General features: G+C 39.7%; 2 protein-coding genes across 2 annotated transcripts in view; both read right to left on the minus strand.

Moving 5' to 3' along the window:
- Positions 1–7,500: 7,500 nt before the first annotated feature.
- rpl15 (ribosomal protein L15) lies at positions 7,501–14,173 on the minus strand. Its single transcript, XM_037693253.1, has 4 exons — positions 14,136–14,173; positions 12,990–13,166; positions 12,759–12,895; positions 7,501–7,862 (listed from the first exon to the last, which is right to left on the minus strand). Exons 2-4 carry the CDS (start codon positions 13,159–13,161, stop codon positions 7,557–7,559), a joined length of 615 nt encoding a protein of 204 aa, XP_037549181.1. The 5' UTR covers positions 13,162–13,166; positions 14,136–14,173; the 3' UTR covers positions 7,501–7,556.
- A 585-nt stretch (positions 14,174–14,758) lies between these two features.
- The window catches only part of kcnh8 (potassium voltage-gated channel, subfamily H (eag-related), member 8), a 113,534-nt gene continuing 106,359 nt past the window's right edge, over positions 14,759–21,933 (minus strand). Inside the window, 2 exon segments of the mRNA XM_037693651.1 lie at positions 14,759–15,044; positions 15,113–15,351. Of these exon segments, the coding sequence (XP_037549579.1) occupies positions 14,759–15,044; positions 15,113–15,351 (525 nt within the window).

Here is a 21,933-nt window from a genome sequence, read left to right on the forward strand (position 1 = left end):
TTGCAGTTAAGTTGACCCCAAGATAGCAGACTGAAAAGAAGACAGGGTGATTTTATTTACGGATGCAGCAGCTTCAGGGTATTTTCTTGTAGATGAAGCCAGAGAGGAAGGGGAGATGAGGTCTGAGACGAATCGAGACCAAGAAAGAAGGAAGGCAAGACCAAGTCGAGACCAAGACCTCAAATAAAATAAAATATATATATTTTTTTTTTTTTATAAAATTTACATACTGCAACTTTGTTTGCTTTTGAACGACTATATCAGTTTTTATACATTTTCAAAGCTACGTAACAAAGAAATCAGACATTCAGTGGCCTAACTTCATGTGATTCAACAATAAAATTACCCAACTGTTAAACTGGAAGCAGTTTCATCACATGCCAAGCGTTAAAAACCAGTAGTGGCAAAACACTCTTCATACGTCTGAACTCAAGACCAAGGATAACCAGATAGTTGCACAGTGGTTTCAATAAAGTAGTAGATATACATCTAAATAAAAGTTACATAAATGGATATTAGTTACAAGTATATTCTTTGTGATTTAAATAATCAAATTTTATAACTGATGATGTGGCAGACATCTTCTCCTGAGACTTCTCACTTTCTTGGAGTGACCAGTGTTGCCAGAGTCGAGGTTTTCCAGCCCAAAAATCTGTTAAAAACCGCCACATCACACAAAACACCCTGTTACTCTCCCTGTCGACCTCCCTCCCTCCAAATGACTTCTTTAGTCACATGACTCACAGAAAGTAGCAGACATTTTTGGAGAGAAACCATCTACAAGAAGCAGGGTGAGTATCACTCTTTAGTTTTAAAAACAAGTCTGTGTTTTAGACTGGTTCATTGAAGTGGTAAAGCATAGCATGTCCACCCTGTTGCCCTTGTTTATATTGAAAACTGATGCTTTATGTATAGTTTTATAAGGGATTGCTAGTAAATACATTAAAAATCTTACTCAGTGGTCACCAAGCACTAGCTTGTTGTTCATTATAGGACTAACAATGTCTGACTGTAGCTGAAAATGTCCCCCCTGTTAAAGGTTTTCATGTTAACAGGGTGGACTTGAGAGGGCCAGAAAAGTTTGTGTTTCCTCCATAAATTTTTATTTACTGCAAAATAGTGAGGGCTTTGTTTGTCTTTTTTACGGTTTTCAAAAAGATGATCAAGCAATATGAATGTGTCTGTCAGGGAATGGCATTGTCTGCTGCAGAAAAGCGGAGGCGGTGCAGGGCTCATGGTGAAGCAGACCATGAAAGAAAGCAGGAATACTTGACTAAAGAAGAAGAAGAAAAGTGGCAAAGGGACAGAAAGGAAGGAAGAAAAAAAGACAGATCTCAGAGAAATGGAGAGATTTTTTTAAAGAGTTGATGTTGGTTGGATAATGGGGGGGGGGGGGGGGGACAAACACTCAATAGAAAGTTAAAAAAAATAAAAACGCTTGCAAACTTACAAGAGGTTCTTCTCAGAAAATTAAATCCAGATCTCTTACTCTGCCTTTTGTACTTTAAGACCATTTTGTGTCGTGGCACCCACAGAGGCTGATTGTGAAACTTATCAGTGCAGAACTCATGAAAACTTACAATTCATGGCCAACACTTTACCAAGGTCTGTCAGGAACAAACAATGTTGATGAGATACCATACCACTTTATTTATAAAGCACTAAAAACAGCAGCAATGTGTAATGCACAATCCAAACTCTGTGCATATGGTGATTGTAAAAATTGTGTCTGCTCCACACACAATGCTTTGACCTCCTGCTGACACAAAAGTAGCTCTTACCAAATGGTCTCTGGAAGACAATACCAGTGTTAACGATGGAGAGCATTCTGGGAAGAGGCCAACAATCACTGTGAAGAGAACTGTGATGACAACAGAAGAAGCACTTGTGAGTTTCACGAACAGCTGTTCAGATTCAGACAGCACATTTTTAATATCCGTTGGCAGTGTGGGGTCAACTGACAGCTGAGGGAGAACTTGAGAAACAGAGCGTCTACTACTTGTTGATTTCTGTGAGAATTACTCCTGTAAATATTCTCAATAAATCCAATCAGTCCATTTTGGAGTGTCACATCAACAGGCAACCCTCCATGTTGGTACACACTGTTGCTGAAAAAGCTCCAGTAGCATTCTGTTCCATCTCACCTTCCAGGCAGCGTGATGCCCCAGCTGTCTGAGTCTCAGTCCTGTGTTAGGTATGGTGAGGGAGTGACATCCTCTAATCACTCACCTTCATCTCTTCAGTGATGGTCCAGCCACTCAGTTCAAACAAAAGGGCAACTTTTCCCTACAGTCCCAAGAGCTCGTCAAAAAAGGTTTCAAAGATGTGAGCTGGAACTTTTTTGAGGCTAACCAGGAATCATGGCAAATGGACTGTACTTATAAAGCACCTTTCTATCTTATCAAGATCTTGGCAGCACGACGGTTCAGTGGTTAAGACTGTTGCCTCACAGCAAGAAGGTCCTGGGTTCAATCCCTGGTTGGATCTGGGGTCTTTCTGTGCAGAGTTTGCATGTTCTTCTCATGCTTGCATGGGCTTTCTCCGGGTACTTTGGTTTCCTCCCACAAAATAAAAAACATTCATGTTAGTCTGCCTTCAGGTCCAGGCCTCCCTTGCAAAAGAGATATGTGATCTCAGTGGGATAATAAAGGTTAATAAACAAAAGGTCCATCCAGTTGGAAAAAAAAAAAAAGGTGGGATTTTTTAGGAAAAACACGTCAGTCACAGGGTTTGATAAATCTCTGAAATTAGAAATTAAAATTATTTGCAATGTTTATTTTGAGGGAACACGGCATTGAAGACTATTCATAAGACACTACGGTATATAAGAAGACTAAAGAAGTTTGGTACAAACACCAGCATTCTCACAAACTTCTATAGGTGCATCACTGAGAGCCTGCTGACAGGCTGCATCTCAGGGTGGTACAGGAACTGCACCAGTCAGAAAGCACTGCAGAGGGTGGTGCAAACAGCAGAGGACATCGCTGGTAGCAGTCGCCACACCATCCAGGACATCTACCACAGCCGATGTCTGCGTAAAGCACGCGGCATCATTAAGGACCACACCCACCCAGCACAAGGACTCTTCCATCTAATACCTTCTGGCAAATGATACAGGAGCCTGTCATCACGTACGAAAAGACTAAAAGACAGCTATTATCCACAAGCTGTCAGATTACTGAACTCTTGATAATAAAACTGAACAACGGGCAATAACATTGTACCAAGCCACATCTACTATTACTAATATTAGCTTGTGACAGCGAATATATGTTTGTTTATTGCTGCTGCACTATGTGGCTGTATCATGTATGATACAGTATCTATGTATCTACCTTACCATCGCAATTCAATCTCAGTGTTGCTCACCACCTGTGCAATAACCACACAACCTGTATATGTTCCTTATGTGCAATACATATCTATATATATATCATGTGCATTTTATCTTATATTACTACCTTGAAATACTTATTCATATAAATGTATCCTGCTTGCACTGTTATATTCCACCATGTTGTTGTTTACTATCTCTCTTTAGGACCTTATAAATATAATTATTTTCTCACTTTTTGGTACTTTTTTTTTTTTAACGAGTCAAATCAGTTCTTCTCATCCTGAGCATTTCATTGTACTGTTGACCTTGTGTTAACCTTGCACACAACTTGACTCAGTGGTCCTGGAGTGCCCTCTAGTGGAGCTTGTCTATACTGCATCCACTGGGTGTCTGTTGTGTGAGGGCTTTTGTATTCAGTCATCTCATAAATACGACAGATGGGAATGTGTTTGGAAAGTGAGGTCACTGTCACATAGCAGGGCCGTTCTTATGCTGTCATTATTTATGTCACAGACTAACCCTAACCCTCTTCTGACATCATGTCAAAATGAGTGAGGAGTTCATACTTTGGTTTAGTTGCTTTATTTAGAACTGGCAACTATCTTACATGACTATCAGCAGGTGGTGATAAATACAGTATGCAGGACAAGAGACGGATCTGTAACCTCTTGGGATTGTGCACTTCTAGCAAGTACGTATATTTTGTAGTCCATAGAACAATCATTCATCAGAATGATCTACAGACTAGTTCTAAAAAAATAGAATATCGTGGAAAAGTTGTTTAACTTCCATAATTCCATTCAAAAAGTTAATATTTAATAGATTATAGATTCAGGGCCCACATTTTAAATGATTTCAAGTATTTATTTGTTTATTTTTACATAATTTGGGCTTCCAGCTCATGAAACCCACAAAAACAGGATTTCAAAAATTTAGAATACTGTGGAGAAATCAGCCCAAATGTTGCAGGGCATGAATGTTTTAAACTTGGTGTGACACACTTATCATCTACTAAACTCAAAGCACCTGCACAGGTTTCCCCAGGTGTCATTAAATTGCTTCAGTTTGGTTCAGTTGCCTCAGTTCAGTTCAATATGGTGAAGACTGCAGACATAACTGGCCAGAAGACCATCACTGATACCCTCCATAGGATGGTAAGCCACAAAAGTTCATAGCTAAGGAGGCTGGCTGTTCACAGAGTGCTGTGTCCAAGCATATCAATGGAAAGTCTAGTGGAAGGGCAAAATGTGGCAGGAGAAGATGCACCATCAAAAGAGATGACCGTGGGCTTCAGCAGATTATCAAACAGTGAAGATCCCAGAATCTGGCAGAGATCCAGGAAGAGTGGAATGAGGCGGGAGTCACAGCTTCAAAAACCACCACATTCAGACGCATCCTGGAGATGGACTACAACTGCTGGGTTCCTCTGTCCTCTTTTCCGATGAAAGTAAAGTGTGTCTTTCATTCAGAAATCAAGGTCCAAAGGTTTGAAGGAAGAAGGGTGAGGAACAGAGCCCATACTGCTTGAGGTCCAGTGTGAAATATCCACAGTCAGTCATGATTTGAGGTGCAATGTCCAGTGCAGATGTTTGTAAACTCTGCTTTCTTAAATCCAAGGTCACTGCAACAGACTACCAGAATATTTTAGAGGACTTCATGATTTCTTCTGCTGAGAATCTGTATGGAGATGCAGATTTCATCTTCCAGCAGGACCTGGCCCCTGCCCATGCCGCCAGAAGCACCAAAACCTGGTTTGATGTCCATGCCACAGTGTTGGACTGGCCAGCCAACTCACTGGACCTAAACCCCATTGAGAATCTATAGAGTATTCTCAAGAGGAACATGAGGGAGGGGCACCAGACCCAACAACAAAGAGCTGACATCGAGCATCAAGGAAATCTGGGTTTCCATAACTCCCAGTCAATGCCACAGGCTGATTGCTTGAATGCCACGTCACATCGAGGCAGTGATTAAGACAAAGGGATTCACAACCAAGTATTGAAGATTGACATATAGTTTTGAAAGTACCATATTTAGATTGATTTGTTGTGATCCTAATTTCTTTCTTTCTTTTTTTCTGCAAAAACTGAGTAGTGTGGCTGATTTTCTCCACACTATTCTAATTTTTTGAAATCATGTTTTCGTGGGTTTCATGAGCTGGAAGCCCAAATTATGTAAAAATAAACAAATACTTGAAATCGTTTAAATCGTGGGCCCTGAATCTATCATCTAGATTCACTTTTTGAATGGAATTATGGAAGTTCAACAACTTTTCCTTGATATTCTTATTTTTTAGAAAAGGTCTGTAGTCAGATAAACTGTCGCAGCAAATCCATCACCTCGTCATCCACCTCCAGTGTTTACATGTGTATCTTGTAGATATGAATGTTCATGATCTCACTTTCATCATTGGGCTGGAGGCTGTGCCTGCAGTTCTGCTCACCGTGTCCACATTGCAGTTGTCTGATCCACATTAAATTAAGCTAACTTTATTGAATGTTAACTTTATTGCTATTGTTTCAATGACTAATGTTAGTATTGTTTTTACTACGTTAGCTGCTTGGTACTTCCACTGAAAGAGCCGCAGGTGATGGGGCCTCAAGTATAAAGTACACCATTTTCACGCAAAACTTCAGAAGTCTCAGCAGAAATGATCGTAGAAATGTGTGCAGCCCCACGCCAACTTCATGGCTGGAGTGCGCACCTTTCTATGGTCATTGGTCCATCTTCCCTGTCCCTGCTGACAAAAAACAGGCCCAAACCACGATGCTACCACCACCATGTTTGACAGTGGTGATGGTGTGTTCAGGGTGATGAGCTGTGTTGCTTTTACGCCAAACATATCGTTTCACATTGTGGCCAAACAGTTCGATTTTGGTTTCATGTGACCAGAGCACCTTCTTCCACATGTTTGGTTTCTCCCAGGTGCTTGTGTCAAACTTTAAACAACACTTTTTATGGATATCTTTGAGAAATGGCTTTCTTCTTGCCACTCTTCCATAAAGGCCAGATTTGTGCAGTGTACAACTGATTGTTGTCCTATGGACAGACTGTCCCACCTCAGCTATAGATCTCTGCAGTTCATCCAGAGTGATCATGGGCCTCTTGGCTGCATCTCTGATCAGTCTTCTCCTTGTTGGAGATGAAAGTTTAGATGGACGGCCGGGTCTTGGTAGATTTGCAGTGGTCTGATACTCCTTCCATTTCAATATGATTACTTGCACAGTGATCCTTGGGATGTTTAAAGCTTGGGAAATATTTTTAAATCCAAATCCGTCTTTAAACTTCTCCACAACAGTATCTCGGACCTGCCTGGTGTGTTCCTTGGTCTTCATGATGCTCTCTGCGCTTTGAACAGAACCCTGAGACTGTCACAGAGCAGGTGCATTTATACAGACTTGATTACACAGAGGTGGATTCTATTTATCATCATCAGTCATTTGGGACAACATTGGATCATTCATAGATCCTCACTGAACTTCTGGAGTGAGTTTGCTGCACTGAAAGTAAAGGGGCCCAATAATATTGCATGCCCCACTTTTCAGTTTATTAAAGTTTGACGCATCCAATAAATTTCATTCAACTTCACGATTGTGTCCCACTTGTTGTTGATTCTTCACAAAAAATTCAAATTTTATATCTTTATGTTTGAAGCTTGACATGTGGCAAAAGGTTGAAAAGTTCAAGGGGGCCGAATACTTTCACAAGGCACTGAACATCTGGGACCAAAACGGGCCAAAGGAACTGCATGCATGGTGTAAATTTATTAAATGTACCCTGCAATATAAAAGATCAAGAAATCTGAACTTCCTGGACAAATTTTATACAAAGCGCTGATTTTAAACTGATCGATCTAAAAATCAAAAATAGGAAAACAAGTTCAATGTACACATTAATGTGCCATAAGGGTTAATAGATTAGATATAAATATATATATTTATCTATATTAAAAAAAGTTGGGTTTATTTTGGATTCTTTTACATTTCAGAAAAAGGGTCAGTGAATTTTGAAAACGTAGGCATTTTTAACTCCCCGACTTGTGTACCTGAAAACATTTAAGCCAATAAAAATCCTGACTTTTCCCACAGCATAGCTCCACATTTTTTTTGTTTTGTTTTCAGACTGTAGTCACCTTGTTGAGAAAATAATGACAGCAGACAAGATCATCACCATAAAAAGGGACATTTTTATTTGTATTAATGTAGACATGTGGCGTGCTCTATCGATAACGGTGCAGCTGCAGGGTGTTGCGCCTCTTCCAGGAAGCACGGCGGGAGCCTCCGATGGTCTTGTGGAACTTGTGGCCCTTACCGAGACCACGGCTTTTCTTCCCTGCAGACGTTAGGCCACGCATCTCTCTGTGCTTGTGCACAGCTCTTGTGATCCACTGGGTGTCGGGGTTGCGTCTGACGGCCTTGTGGAAGGGATCAATCAGGATCACCTCAAAAAACTTGTAGGTGGAGTCCTCACCCACCCAGTAGGAATTGAGCACTCGCAGGGCTCCACAGTGACGGCCAGCACGCTCCTGAGAAAAACAAATCAAAACCTAAGTGTTACTCCACCGCTCACATTAGTATCTGATCGTAGTAAAACTGGACAGTCCACTTCGTAACGCACTGACCGGTTAAAGCCAGACTGCTGCAACCGTTTTGTTGCTAAACTTCTGAACAGGTTTGTAATTTTGTGCAATAAAGTTTTCTTTCCAACTAGTCGAGAGTTGTGGGGACCTTGAACCCTTGTTTAACTTCTTTAAAATTTGGAACTGTATTTTGTATCAATTGCCAAGAAGGGTAAAATATACTGTATTATTCAGCCTGTAAGTAGCAGTGTTTTGCATAATTTACATGTCCTGCGACTTATACACCGAAACGACTTGTTTTTTCCCCCAAACCAATTTTTGGCTGAAATGGCATTCATTCTGACATGGAAAATATCGAACACTACCATTTTCAGCCACTAGATGGCAATCAAGTAGTGTGGCACGCCATTGTAAAAGTGGCTATTGACACAATCGGCTTGGTCCAGCTTGCCTGGAGCAACCGTAAAACAGCTTCATTTCGTGGCACCTCCCCGGCGAAATGCAGCTAATTTGACCAATGAAGTGCATTTATTAAGTAAAAGTTTGACTGAGACACACCTTTGCTATAATTTGAGCAAATATAACTGTTTTAGGTGCTTATCTTGTTAAATTTCAAAGAAATGCACAGTTAGTCGTCCCTCTTTGATTCTTGAAAATGTATGTTACCTCTAAAGTTACGTCAGGTCCTCTGGACGTTCAAAATACAAACATCCAGAGGACCTGACGTAACTTGTTTAGATTATTCTACCTGGATTATTGAGCATGTATCATGTTATCTCGCTCTACAAATTGAGTGACAGCTGCTGCTGATTTTGACTTCATAACTGTTTTCATGTCTGTGATGCAGGTAAGACATTTCCATGAATCAGTTTGAACAGTCTGCGTTCACCAACATGTTCACCACACAGAACAGATGTGTTGATGTTGGAAATGACTCCAGCTCAAAAGGTTGTTGAGAAGGCCCATTGTGACAAACCGAGTCACAACTTCATTACATTGTTGAGCTACAGAACAGACATGTCAGCTGTAGGTTTGCATGATTTCTTGGCAGCACACAGGTGCACATCAGGGAAGGAGGGTTAGCCACATCTGTGCTTTCAGATATTAGACGGAGGTGTTTAGGGCAATAGAGACACTGCAGAGGTCTGCACATGACAGATTGTTTTTCAAATCCGATGTAGGTCGTCACTTTCATATGTTACATTTTACTTATCCAATGCTTTTTAAAACTCATTGCATTTTATCCGACGTATAATTTAAGTAGAGGCACATGAATCCACCCAAATATATATTTATACCAACATCATGCAGCTTAAAGTTTAGAACTCCACTTCTTCAGCTACACAACAGAAATCCAGTCAACTCTAGTCCCTTAAACTTTTAGATTTCCCTTGTTCTTGTTGACTGACTCTACAACCAGCATTATACTAGTGTCGGTGTGGGCAACTAGTAAGATGATTGATACTTCAGTTGATTTCTACTTTCAGTATGTGGTTCCTGAGCTACAAGTGTAATTCTGTGCGGGAGTAGAGCGAAGCCACAAGATCAAATGTAAACAGACCAAACAACAGCAGATCTCACTGAACTACTGATGCATTTCTGGTATTCAAGGGCCACGTTTAACTCTCATCTTTCGGTTCTTTACACCCGATTTTTGTTGACATTTATAGACAAATGTATTTATAAATAAATTTTAAAAGTAAATGTTGTAAGAACAAACTATCCATAACGTGCAATGTTGCCAGGTGTTGAAAAACATGGTTTACTTTAATGTATTTTTAACTGGGGTGGGGGGGTTGTCAAATATATATTTTTAAATTAACGCACAGGAAGTCCTTTGGACATCTCTAAATAACTTAAAATTGCAATTTTATTTGTCAGACTGACAGATTTCTACTTTAAAAACTTTAATTCAAAGCAATTACATTTACAGGATTTCAGCTCATTTTGTCATTTAACTGTTCACAGATAAATCATAATATGGTTCTAAATATGAACAAACACGTTTAAACAGAAACAACCTTAATGTTGCTATAACACCATTTAGAATTGAAATGTGTAATGATGATAAACTATGCTTGAAACTGACACTCGGAGAACATCATGAGTTTTAATCAAAGTAATTAAAGGTAAATTATGAGTTTTAATCAAAGTAATTAAAGGTAAATTTTGAGTTTTAATCAAAGTAATTAAAGGTAAATGAAGACGCCGTTACTTCAATCTGGGGCAAACAAATGTTAAGTCTTTAGTGTCAATATTGTTCAGTTCAAACTACGGGGGCGATCTCTCTTCTCGAGTAGAAACCAGCAGTTTGATCACGTGTGTAAGTTGGACATGTCTGAAATAATGATGCTCCGAACACAGTAGTACATCAAGTTTTAGATACACAGGTCACCGTGAGGTTGGGGGCGTGGTGTGAGATTATAGGCTTTGGTGAATCGATCATGTGTGGACACGTACAGACATTTAATTTATTGTAACCATGACCTCTATAGGTAATGCGGTTTTGTTGGAGTGCCCTCCTTGGATAAAGGGAGAACGCTCCGTCAGAGTGAGATGTGTGTGCATGCGGGGTTCATCTGCAGCGCTGAGTGTGTTCGCTCAGACTGCAGCTGGGATGACTAGAGTCTATTCAGTAAAAATAATGTACATACATAAAAAAAGTATCTTGCATATATAAAAACTAGGTATCTGATGCTGACAGCCTGAGCGCTTTGTAACGATGAGGGGCTCAGAGCTGCACCGCTGCTCACTCAGGACCTGTACAATGATCGGTGCTTTCACCTTCGGTCTCACTAAACTGGGAATACAGTAGTCCCTCACTACTTCGCAGTTGGACTTGCACAAACTCACTCTATTGAGTTTTGTGGACGTACAATACTGTACATAATGTTTTCATTAATACTAAAATATTTTAAAATACTACTACTACTTGTGTACATAGTTTAGTGTCATCTCGTGTACCACATTAAAGTGTTGTGTTGTCATCATTGTATGTTCTCATACAATGGTGAACTTGGTTCTCTGCATTTAACCCATCACACCTGGGATGCACCCAGTTGGAGAGGTGGGCAACTATGTAAGCACCCGGGGAGCAATTGGGGGATTAGGTGTCTTGCTCAGAGACACCACGACATGTGGGAACGGCTGGGGATCGAGCCTGGGACTTTTGGGTCCAAGGTCAGCTGCCCTGCCTCCACCCCAAGAGACGGTACCACATGAGATGTAATGACAATAAAGTTTACTTAAACTACTGTATCCCTACTTTGTGGTTTTTCACTTATCGCTGGGGTGGGTTGCAGAACCCCAGCAATAAACGAGGGACTACTGTACTGCGAAACTCAGTTTTGCCCAAAGCCTTACGGGGTAAAAATGGGCCTGGTCCTTTTTGTTTGTTCAAAGCAGCGTTAATTTAATCTCTGTAACATAATTACATTGGATGGACTTAAGATTTACAAAAACTACAAGGATTTTGGATTTGAACATACTGGTAGTTATTTTTTGAATTGGTGAAACCACTGGTTAACTGGACATCATTAACTTCGCACAGACTCTCACTGGTACGTTTTCATCTTTAAATCACTTCTTGGTCTGCTGCCTTCATACATCATCTCTTCGTACATGAGTACTTTGGTAACAGTTTCTGTTTTAAATGTGCCATATAAATAAATCTGACTTGACTACATGTCACTGCACGAATGCAGCTAGGCGTGCGCTCTCAGGACATTGTTACCTGCAGTGCTCCCTCAGTGAGGACTGAACTAGGAAAAAGGGCCTTCTCCTACTCCAAACCCGTTTCCTGGTATATCTTACAAAAACCTCTGAAGCGCTCGACCTTTGGCTTCAAACATCTGTTAAGTTCCTGGCAAAAACCAATGCAGACATTTTCCTGTTTTTAGTTTTCTACATCGCTTTATAATCTAGTTTTTTTTTTTAATACCATTTTCTTTTTCTCAATGTGTATAATTTTTATGATTGTCTGTTATCATTCTTTGTTAAAATCAAGTCTCTTGTAAATGAGTCCTCTAGGCTCAATGAGACTAAAGTCAAACGTCAAAGTTTCTTTGTCATATATGTGGTGGAATGAAGTTATGTAGTTATTTTTACTATTTTACATTTATATTATTTTTACATTTACACTAACATTTATAAATAAAGCTTGAATGAATGAAGTTTTCTAAAAGAAGTGTCTGCAGTGTAAGATCAACAATTTTAAAGCTCAACATTAATTTTTATTGCCCTCAAACAAAACTTAACTTAAAGCTTCAGCCATCATATATTTTAGTTAACAGGTACTCTAAAAATCGTTGGCGCTTCACTTGTTGCCAAGAGTGCTCTCTGGTGCATGTGCAAACGTCAAGTGCATCACAAAAGACTAATTTAGTTATTAGAACCCCCAAATACACTTTCTCCATATTAGCTTAGCATGGATGAAATCTGCTTTTCCAAGCTAAATTCAGTTTATACATCACCAAGTCCCAACAGAAGTCATCTCAGGACACTGAACAGAAACACTGACGTACATAAAAAAACAAGTTAACATTTATCTGAGAAACAGACTGCTTTGAATTCTGTGACTGATACTTTACTCACTACAACTACTTGACAGAACATCACTTCATAAAGGGTCAGACTATCCCTTTAATTGCAATCAGCACTAATCATAATTTGTGTACTTTTACATAAAAATATCCAATGAATTGTGTCACCTTTTACATTTCTTTAAGAAATGTAGTATGCTACGCAGCTAGTTTGGTTAAAGAGCATAACCAAATTTAACGCCCCAGCTGAGGCACCAACTCTGCAGCTTCTGCTGCTGAAGCTTAAAGTGAAGAAACAAACCTCAGCAGTCGACTGCAAACTGCGGGCAAACTTGAGCTGGTTCACACCATGGTTTACTGGTTTGCCATAGGTGGCACCCTTGGGAACGGGGCGTTTACGGCCTCCTCTGCGCACACGAACACGGTAGATAACATAGCCTGTAGGAAGCAAAATAAAACGTGAAGAATGGCATCAATGGCACTTCCTGAACAAAACATGAACAAAACATGAAGTCTGGAAACAGCCGCTCACCCTGCTTGGCTTTGTAGCCCAGTCTGCGAGCCTTGTCGGGCCTGGTGGGCCTTGGAGCACGGTGGAGGTTAGACAGCTGACGGTACTGCCAGCAACGGACGCGAAGCAAGAAGCGCATCACATCGGACTGCTTCTTGCGCCACAACTCCTGCATATACTTATATGCTCCCATGTTGACTAAACCAAAAAACAGGAACATTTGTTAATTCATTCTGCAGCTCAGAAATCCAGACAGAAAAACACAGTTCGATTAACTTCAGAGCAACACATATTCCATGAAATTTAACCCGTCACAACAGAGAAAGTAAATTTGTGTGTCTCTGAATTACAATTTCATCACATATTTAAAATATTTAGTTGGAAACGCCAGATTATTCTCATTAAAGCACTTTACTTGAAGCATACTGTACATTTTACTGAAATAAAAACTGTTCCAAGGTTCTTCCTCACTTGCACATGTGCTTTAGGCCAGAATGCTCCATTTTTATTTTCTAAACTGTTATTTACCTTCTAGTGCTTTCGTGAGATTTTGAAAGTTATTAAAACTTGTTGCAACTCATAGTATTGTGTAAATACAAGGCTTTGCATGAACCATACTTGGAGAAATCAGTTATCGAACAAGTACATTTCATTTCTTTTAGCATTTCATTCAAACCCATCTGCCCTTTCATTCATTGTGAATATTAACAGTCTCCCTCTGAAAATAAAACAAGATCTAACAAAGAACCAGGAGAGCAGCTTGAACGTAGAGGCTCCATTATAATTACTTTATACACATTTAGCTTTGCGTGCTAGTTAGCTGCGTAGCATTACTTCCAAACGTTCATAAAATACGATACAACACAACTGCACCCTTACAAAACAAATAAGTAAAACTAAACTATGAATGTGAACATAAAACGCGGTACAGAATGCACATTCAGCTCTACAACTACTAGCACCGCTGTAAGCTAGCGGACTGGTAGCGTCTGTCCCGTTGAAACATGGCTGTAGTTGCTAATTTACTTTTTATCAACAAATAGTCAGATAACAGAGACAGTAAATAAGTCCTGAAGTCGTTCGCTAATTCTGACTGGTAGATGAAACTGTATAAAGAATGATTTTCACGGATTGTTTTCACCCCAGAAGTCTGTAATTGTCGCTTACATGATGGCGAACCGGCCGGAAAGAGAGAGCGTATTACCCAGAATGCTTTTTCAAAACGACGATGACGTATTTCCTGTTGAGGTGCTTATGGGAAATGTAGTGTTTCTTTAAACAACAGACTTTAGACGAGAAATTGGTTAAATGACTTATTTAGTTTTTGTTATTTTATTGTTTGCACTAAAAAAGAATCAACACACAAAGTGGAGACAAAGTGATGACACCAGAGGCTTGACTCGTGATACATGAAACGTGGGGTGGATTTTTAGAATGTGAGGGAGTTGAAGATAAACAGCCACCTAAGGTTCACCAACTTAGAATAGGGAAAGGAGCCCACGAAGTGGTGGTGGTGACTTGTGGCTCTCCACATGGAGGGGAAGGTCCTTAGTAGACAGCCAGACCTTCTGTCCCACTTGGTAGGGTGGGTTAGGCGAGCGACATCAGTTGGCACATCAAGAATACACAGATGACATCTTGATGAGGGCCTTCCTGGTTCTCTTCCAGACCCGTGGACACCTGAGAGCTCCTCTATGGGCATATGGGACTTCAGCAGCCTCCCCCCGGATGGTGAACATCGGTGGTTAGAAACCATAAACGGTGTAAAAGAGTGATAGACCAGAGGCAGTTTATGGCAGGGAGTTGAGTATATGATCCACCCAGGGCAGGTTAGCAGACCACTTGGTAAGGTCATCCTCACACAGGAGATGTAGTTTGGTTTCAATCTCCTGGTTGGCCCTCTGCCCATCAGTCTGTGGGTGGAAGCCTGATGAGAGGCTGGCTGAGATGCCCAGGACTCCCTTCAAAAATGAGAAATGAATTGGGGGCCCCAATCCAAGACATGTCCCCAAGGAGGCCATGAAGGCAAAACACCTCTTGGACGAGGACCTCCCCCAGTTCTTTGACAGATGGGAGCTTTTTAAGAGGGACAAGATGAACCATTTTGGAGAAACAATCAACGATGGTGAGAATGACTGTGTTACCTGAAGATGGGGGAAGCCGGGTAATAAAGTAAGTCCATGGCAATTTGTGACCAGGGCTGTGAGGGGATGGGAAGAGGGTGCAAGAGGTCAGCAGGAGGTCGTGGTGAGGTCTTGGCCTGGGTGCACTGGAGGCTGGAGGAGATGTACTCCTTAACGTCCTTGGCCAAGTCCCTCCACCAGAACTGGGCCCTCAACACCACCAGGGTCTTGTTTATCCGTGGATGACAAATGATTGATTTCTTGGACACAAATACTTATAAAGGCCCACAAATTAAAAAATGTCACAGATTGGATGTTAAAGTCTTCTTTAAGAAAACTGACCATGCATTATAACATAAAGACAGACAACCTAAAACACACATTTGTTGGATTAATAAAGTCACAGCTAGTGAGATTTCATAGAATGTGCACACAACAATCTGACTTTAAAAGCTGCAACAGAGGTGCTGTTTTCATCTTGGTCCACAAGAGGGGACTCAAGGTCTTTCCTGGGAAAGTGAAAACATTCCTGCAGACCAGACCAACTGTTGTGGCCCCACCTGTGCTCTTTCTACAGTACACTGAACGTACGGGCAACCCAAAATCAAAAAACTGTATCTGATCACATGTGAGCAGTGCGGCTCACAGTATGTGGGCGAGACCAGCAGCACCATGCTGACCAGACTCACACACTTAGGTACAAGATTCAGAGGAAAAAAAGGGACACACACTCCTCTGGTCCAGCATTTGATGCTACATGGGTGGGGTGCAGTAAGGGCCACAGTGCTGCAGGCCAGTCCCATGTCATCTGTGGCTCAGAGAGAGCTGAGAGGATCTGGATTAACAACTTGGACACACCAAACCCAGAGCGTTGAGTGAAACTGATGTTTTTATTTCCTGGTTTTAGTTTCCTTTGGAGACTGTGATGACCTTGAACCTAAATGTAAACCATGACCCTAAACTTAACTCAGAACTCCCTGCCATACACCTGACCTTTGACCCTAAACCAAACCCTGACCCTAAACATAACCCAGAACCCCCTGCCATAAACCTGACCTTTGACCCTAAAGCCTTGCCTGCTAAGCCTAACACGTTGACCTTTGACCCAAAAGTTAACTGCTAACCCTGACCTTTGACCCTGGATTTGGACCCCTGGCCTATCACCTCACCTGATTCTCTCCTTGAAGCACTGGATTGTGTGGGGTCATGACGAGAGGCCTGGGTGGTGTGATAGAGACACGTGCATGGGGAGCCAGCGCAGTGATGGATGATGCACAAATAATAAAGAAATAAAGAACACACAACATGGACACACAAACTAAACAACTTCCTGTCATTGTTCAAATGCAGCTTTATTAGTTGTGTTACAGAGCCGCAGCATTGCAGCAGATGATGCCTATCATCAAGTTGTTCTCTGCTCACACACAACGTCAAGAGACGAATTAATATTGACATAAAGACATAAACAAAAACGTGGTACCTAACAAGGTGGAGTCAGGTCCTCTGGACGGATTCTTTTTTGTTGAAACGTTTTGTCTTTTATCCAAAAGACTTCATCATTCTGAGGAGCTGCAATAAACTCAATCTTATAAGCAGCACCTTGTCATAGTAGAGCTGTCACATGTCTGTAAGGAACCAGCACAGAACGAGCAGCATGACACATCCTCACCTTATGTCCAGGTGAAAGGTCTGATATTTGTCAAAGTGTGAGGAAAATATGGAACAATAAGATTTCGAATATAAGATGGCGCTAGGTTGTTGAGGGCTTTGTAGGTTAGAATATAGATTTTGAATTCAATTCTGGATTTGACAGGAAGCCATTGGAAAGAAACTAAAACTGGAGAAATATGATCTCTGTTACTAACTCCAGTTAAGACTCTGGCAGCAGCATTTTTGATTAATTGATGACTTTTTAAAGAAGTATTTGGCCATCTAGATAACAAACGATTGCAATAGTCCAGTCTAGACGTGACAAATGCATGAACCAGTTTTTCTGCATCATTTTTAGATAAGATGTTTCTACAGTGTCTTTTTAGAGAAATTACAAAGGTGGAAGAAGGTGGTAGTAATATTTATAATGTGGGGGATAAAAGAAATGACCTGATCAAAAATAACACTAAGATTTTTAACATTAGAGTTGGAGGTATGGCTGGGCCATACATATCATTCATGATAATACCCGTAAAAAAAAATCTTGCCCAGGAAAATAAATTATATAATGATATGCTAATTTCATGACGTAAATATGTCAGTGTTTCCCCTACCATTATACAAGTGGGGCGCCCCACCCCGTCAATAGAACCGAGCGTGCCAAACTACCGAACCGAACTGCCCCCCCCCCCCCCCCCCCTTCAACTTGTCGGTACTGGTGTAACGCTAATTAGCTGCACACAATACTAACTAGCTAAAAAGCTAAAAACAAACAACGTGCAGCTCAGCTGTGTCTCTCCACCCAGCTCTAACTGGGTACGAACAGGTGCGGCTCAGCTGTGTCTTTTGAGTTCCACAGTCCATGGACCAAGAAAAGAGACAGGTGATGAAAGACAGCGCATTAGGGGAAGTTGAGTGAGTTAAGGCGCGGCAGAGGAACAGGTGTGTGAGGAGGGAGCTGCGTTTTTCAACAAACAAATCAGAAAACGTTACCAGAACATCCTTTGGAGGTTTGGCATAAACTGGTGTGTGAATGGATCGAAATGGCGCATCAGGTAGGAGATTCAGAGGATGACATGAATGTTGAGGAGTGGACACCAGTCAGAGGTGGGAGAGGGAAAGGTAAGGAAGGTGACAGAGGCAAGATGGAGGGCAGGGCAGTGTCTGAAAGCCAAGGAAATAAAAGAGGATTAGAAGCGAATAGTTCAGATGAGGATAGAGTGACTCGTAGGAAAATGGTGAGGGAGGAAGTCAAGATAATATTAAGATTCAACAAAGAGGATGAACAGGGAAACATTAGCCCTATTTTTCTATCAAAAGAAATAAAAAAGAAAATTGGAGAGGTAGAAATGGCTAAAATACTGAGAGATGGAAACCTAATGATAATTTGTAAAACAGAGGAGCAAAAAAATAAAGCATTAAAAATTGAAAACATTTGCAAAAAGACAATAACAGAAAGAATGGTGGTAGGAGAGAACAAAACTTTTAAGGGAGTGATTACAGGTATACCAACTGATGAGGATTTGGAAAAAATAAAACGAAGCATTGCAGGAGCACAGGTTACAAATATAAAAAGAATGTTAAAAACAGTCAATGGAGAAAGAGTGGCAAGCATGTCCGTCTTATTAGAGTTTGCAGATGATGTGTTACCGGAAAAAATCAAAATAGGATACATGAGCTTTCCAGTCAGGCCTTTTATTCCTCCTCCACTCCGCTGCTACAAGTGCCAGCGTTATGGACATGTGGCGGCGGTGTGTAGAGGGAAGCAGAGGTGTCCCAAGTGTGGAGAGGAACACAGATATGAAGAATGTAGGGAAGAAGCTCAAGAAAAGTGTTGCAACTGTGGGGGACAGCACAGAGTCAATTATGGCGGATGTGAGGTGAGGAAGAGGGCCGTACAAATCCAACAGATTAAGATAACCAAAAACATAAGCTATGCTGAAGCAGTCAAGAATGTGCAAGGACCAAAAACAAGAGAAACAGCTCAAATAAAGAATCAAACCCCACAACAAAATAATCAACCAGAAGAAAACATTTCAATGTCAACGGAGAAACTTATTCTATTTATGGCATACGTTATCAATTGTACTGATCAGGTTAAACACAAGACAGAGAAGATTAAAATAATTGTGAGAGGCGCTGAAAAATTCTTGGGATTTAAAGAGATGTCATGGGAAAATATAAACAAAAGACTGGAAACAGAAGGGAAGTCAGGAAACCTCAATGACAAAAACATATGATAATACTACAATGGAACGCACGAAGTTTATTAGCAAATGGGCAAGAATTTAAAGCATATATAGATGGATTTGATAATAAACCAGAAATCATATGCATACAAGAGACATGGTTAAAATCAAATTTGGAGTTCGTCATCAAAGGATATAATTGCATAAGAAGAGATAGACAGGAAGGAAATGGAGGAGGATGTGGAACATTCATAAAACAAGGAATTCAATATCAAATATTAAAAAAAGGAACAGAATTAGAATACATAATAGTAGAAATATGGGGAGATGAAGGAAAGTATAAGATCATAAATTTCTATAACCCATGCAAGGCACTGTCACTTGAAGTGATGGAGGAGGTATTAGAATATGTGGATGGGAAAGTGGTGTGGTGTGGGGACTTTAATGCACATAGTACTTTTTGGGGGAAAAGTAATGATAAAAATGGACAAATAATGGAAGAAGTAATAGAAAATAAAAACCTTGTATGTATTAATGATGGGAGGGGAACAAGAGTAAATGTTAGAACAGGAGCAGAATCAGCAATCGATCTTACATTTGTGTCAAATTCATTGGCTGGTGTTTGTATGTGGGATATTGATAAAAGCACAGTAATGGGTAGTGATCATTATCCTATCAAAATTTCAATAGGCATAAAACCAGAAAATAACAAAGTAGAAGGAAATAGAAAGTTACTATTTAATAAAGCAGACTGGAATAAATTCAAATATCTTACTGATAAAGAGCTACAACAAATAGATCTTTCAATGGATAGTAATAGTATAAATGTTGGTATAAGCAAGGTTATACAGGAAGCTACAGAACATTCAATAAAAAAAGGTGGAAGAACGAGCGAAAAGAAGATCGTACCTTGGTGGACAAATGAATGTAACAAAGCCATAAAGACAAGAAATAAAGCATTTAAAACATTAAAAACAAATCATAATTATCAGAACTTCATTGAATATAAAAGAAAACAAGCAATGGTAAGAAAAATAGTAAAGAATGCAAAAAGGGAATATTGGAGAAACTTTTGTAATACTATAGGAAAAGAAACAAAAATTGAAAAAATCTGGAAAATGATAAAAAGAATGAATGGGATCAAAAAAGAATATGGATATCCAGTATTAAAAGTAGATGGCACAGAAATGGTAAATAATAAAGAAAAAGCTGAAATACTAGCAACAACATTCAGTAAAATTCATAGTTCCAATAATATTAGTAATGAAGGAAAGAGAGGGAGGGAAACAACAAAGTTAAAATACAAAGATTTAATGGAAAATATGGAAGAAACTGATAATTTATTGAACGAACCCTTTCAAAAAGCAGAACTAAATCGAGTACTCAGGAAAACAAAACAAACAGCACCTGGAAAAGATCAGATATGGTACACCATGATAGACCACCTTAGTGAAAAATCCAAAGAAATAATTTTAGAACTATACAACAAAGTCTGGGAAGAGGGGGAGCTACCACAAAGCTGGAAAGAAGCAGTCATCATACCAATAGCAAAACCAGGAAAGGATCATACAAAGCCGGAAAATTACAGACCAATCGCACTAACATCACATATATGTAAAATAATGGAAAAAATGATTAATGATAGACTAACGTATTATTTGAATAGTAAGGGATACATATCTAAACATCAAAGTGGTTTTAGAAAAGGGAGAAACACCAATGATGCAACATTACAGTTAGAGCACGAGATCAGGAGAGCACAGATAAATAAAGAAAGTGTGGTGGCTGTATTCTTTGACATAGAAAAGGCGTACGATATGTTATGGGCTGAAGGTTTATTAATTAAAATGTACAAACTAGGAATTAACGGAAGAATGTTTAGATGGATACAAAACTTTTTAACAAAAAGATCAATACAAGTAAAAATACAACAAGAATATTCAAAGAAATATTTTGTGGAAAATGGAACACCGCAGGGGAGTATTATAAGTCCATTATTGTTTTCCATAATGATAAATGATGTGTTTTCAGTGATTGAGAAGGGGGTGGAATGTTCGTTATTTGCAGATGATGGAACCATTTGGAAAAGAGGGAAAAATATAAAGTTCACTGTGAAAAAAATACAAGATGCTATATTAAAAATTGAGAAATGGGCAAATGATTGGGGATTCAAATTCTCAGTGGACAAAACTAAAGTAATGGTATTTACACAGAAAAGAACAACAGAAGAGTTTAAATTGAAATTATATAATCAAGAACTAGAGCAAGTTAAATGCATAAAATATCTGGGTATATGGTTTGATGAGAAAATAATATGGAATGTACATATACAAAAGATTATTGATAAATGTAAAAAAGTCTTAAACATTATGAGATGCTTAGCTGGGAATGAATGGGGTGCAGATAGGACTGCATTAAAGCGAATATATACAGGACTTATCAGATCAAATATGGATTATGGTTGTGCAATTTATGGGTCAGCAGCAAAAACACATTTGGAGAAACTGGACAAAATACAACACCAAGCATTAAGACTATGTACAGGAGCATTCAAAACCACCCCAACAGCAGCACTTGGAGTAGAAATGGGAGAAATGCCGTTAGCAATAAGACGAGAACAACTAGCAATAAACTACTGGATCAATCTTAAAGGAAATAACCCGGAACACCCAACATTAGATATTTTAAAACCAAGCTGGGAGAAAGAGAAGAAAGAGACAAGAAGCTTTGGATGGATAATAGACCAGAAAACAAAAGAAATGCAAATACACAACTTAGACATCAGCCCAGTAGTACCATTACCAACAATACCACCCTGGATTCTCCCAAATGCAACTGTTGACTTGACACTCATGGACAAGAAAAAAGACAGGAGATTTATTTTTAATTCATATACAGTACAGGACTATATCAATAACTACTATAACTATATACAGATTTATACAGATGCATCAAGAACATCAGAGAAAGTAGGAGTGTCATATGTCATACCAGAATTCAACA

This window comes from Nematolebias whitei, chromosome 19 (assembly GCF_014905685.2).
Source record: "Nematolebias whitei isolate Nwh7 chromosome 19, NemWhi1, whole genome shotgun sequence".
NCBI lineage: Eukaryota > Metazoa > Chordata > Actinopteri > Cyprinodontiformes > Rivulidae > Nematolebias > Nematolebias whitei.

Bases quoted from the DNA above. Each gene is read 5' to 3' on its own strand.
- rpl15 (XM_037693253.1), bottom strand. From the start codon at position 13,161: ATGGGAGCATATAAGTATATGCAGGAGTTGTGGCGCAAGAAGCAGTCC. The intron at 12,896-12,989 runs GTGAGCGGCTGT...TGCTTCCTACAG, and splicing joins GGGCTACAAAGCCAAGCAGG to GCTATGTTATCTACCGTGTT. The intron at 7,863-12,758 runs GTTTGTTTCTTC...TGTTTTTCTCAG, and splicing joins GTTTGCAGTCGACTGCTGAG to GAGCGTGCTGGCCGTCACTG.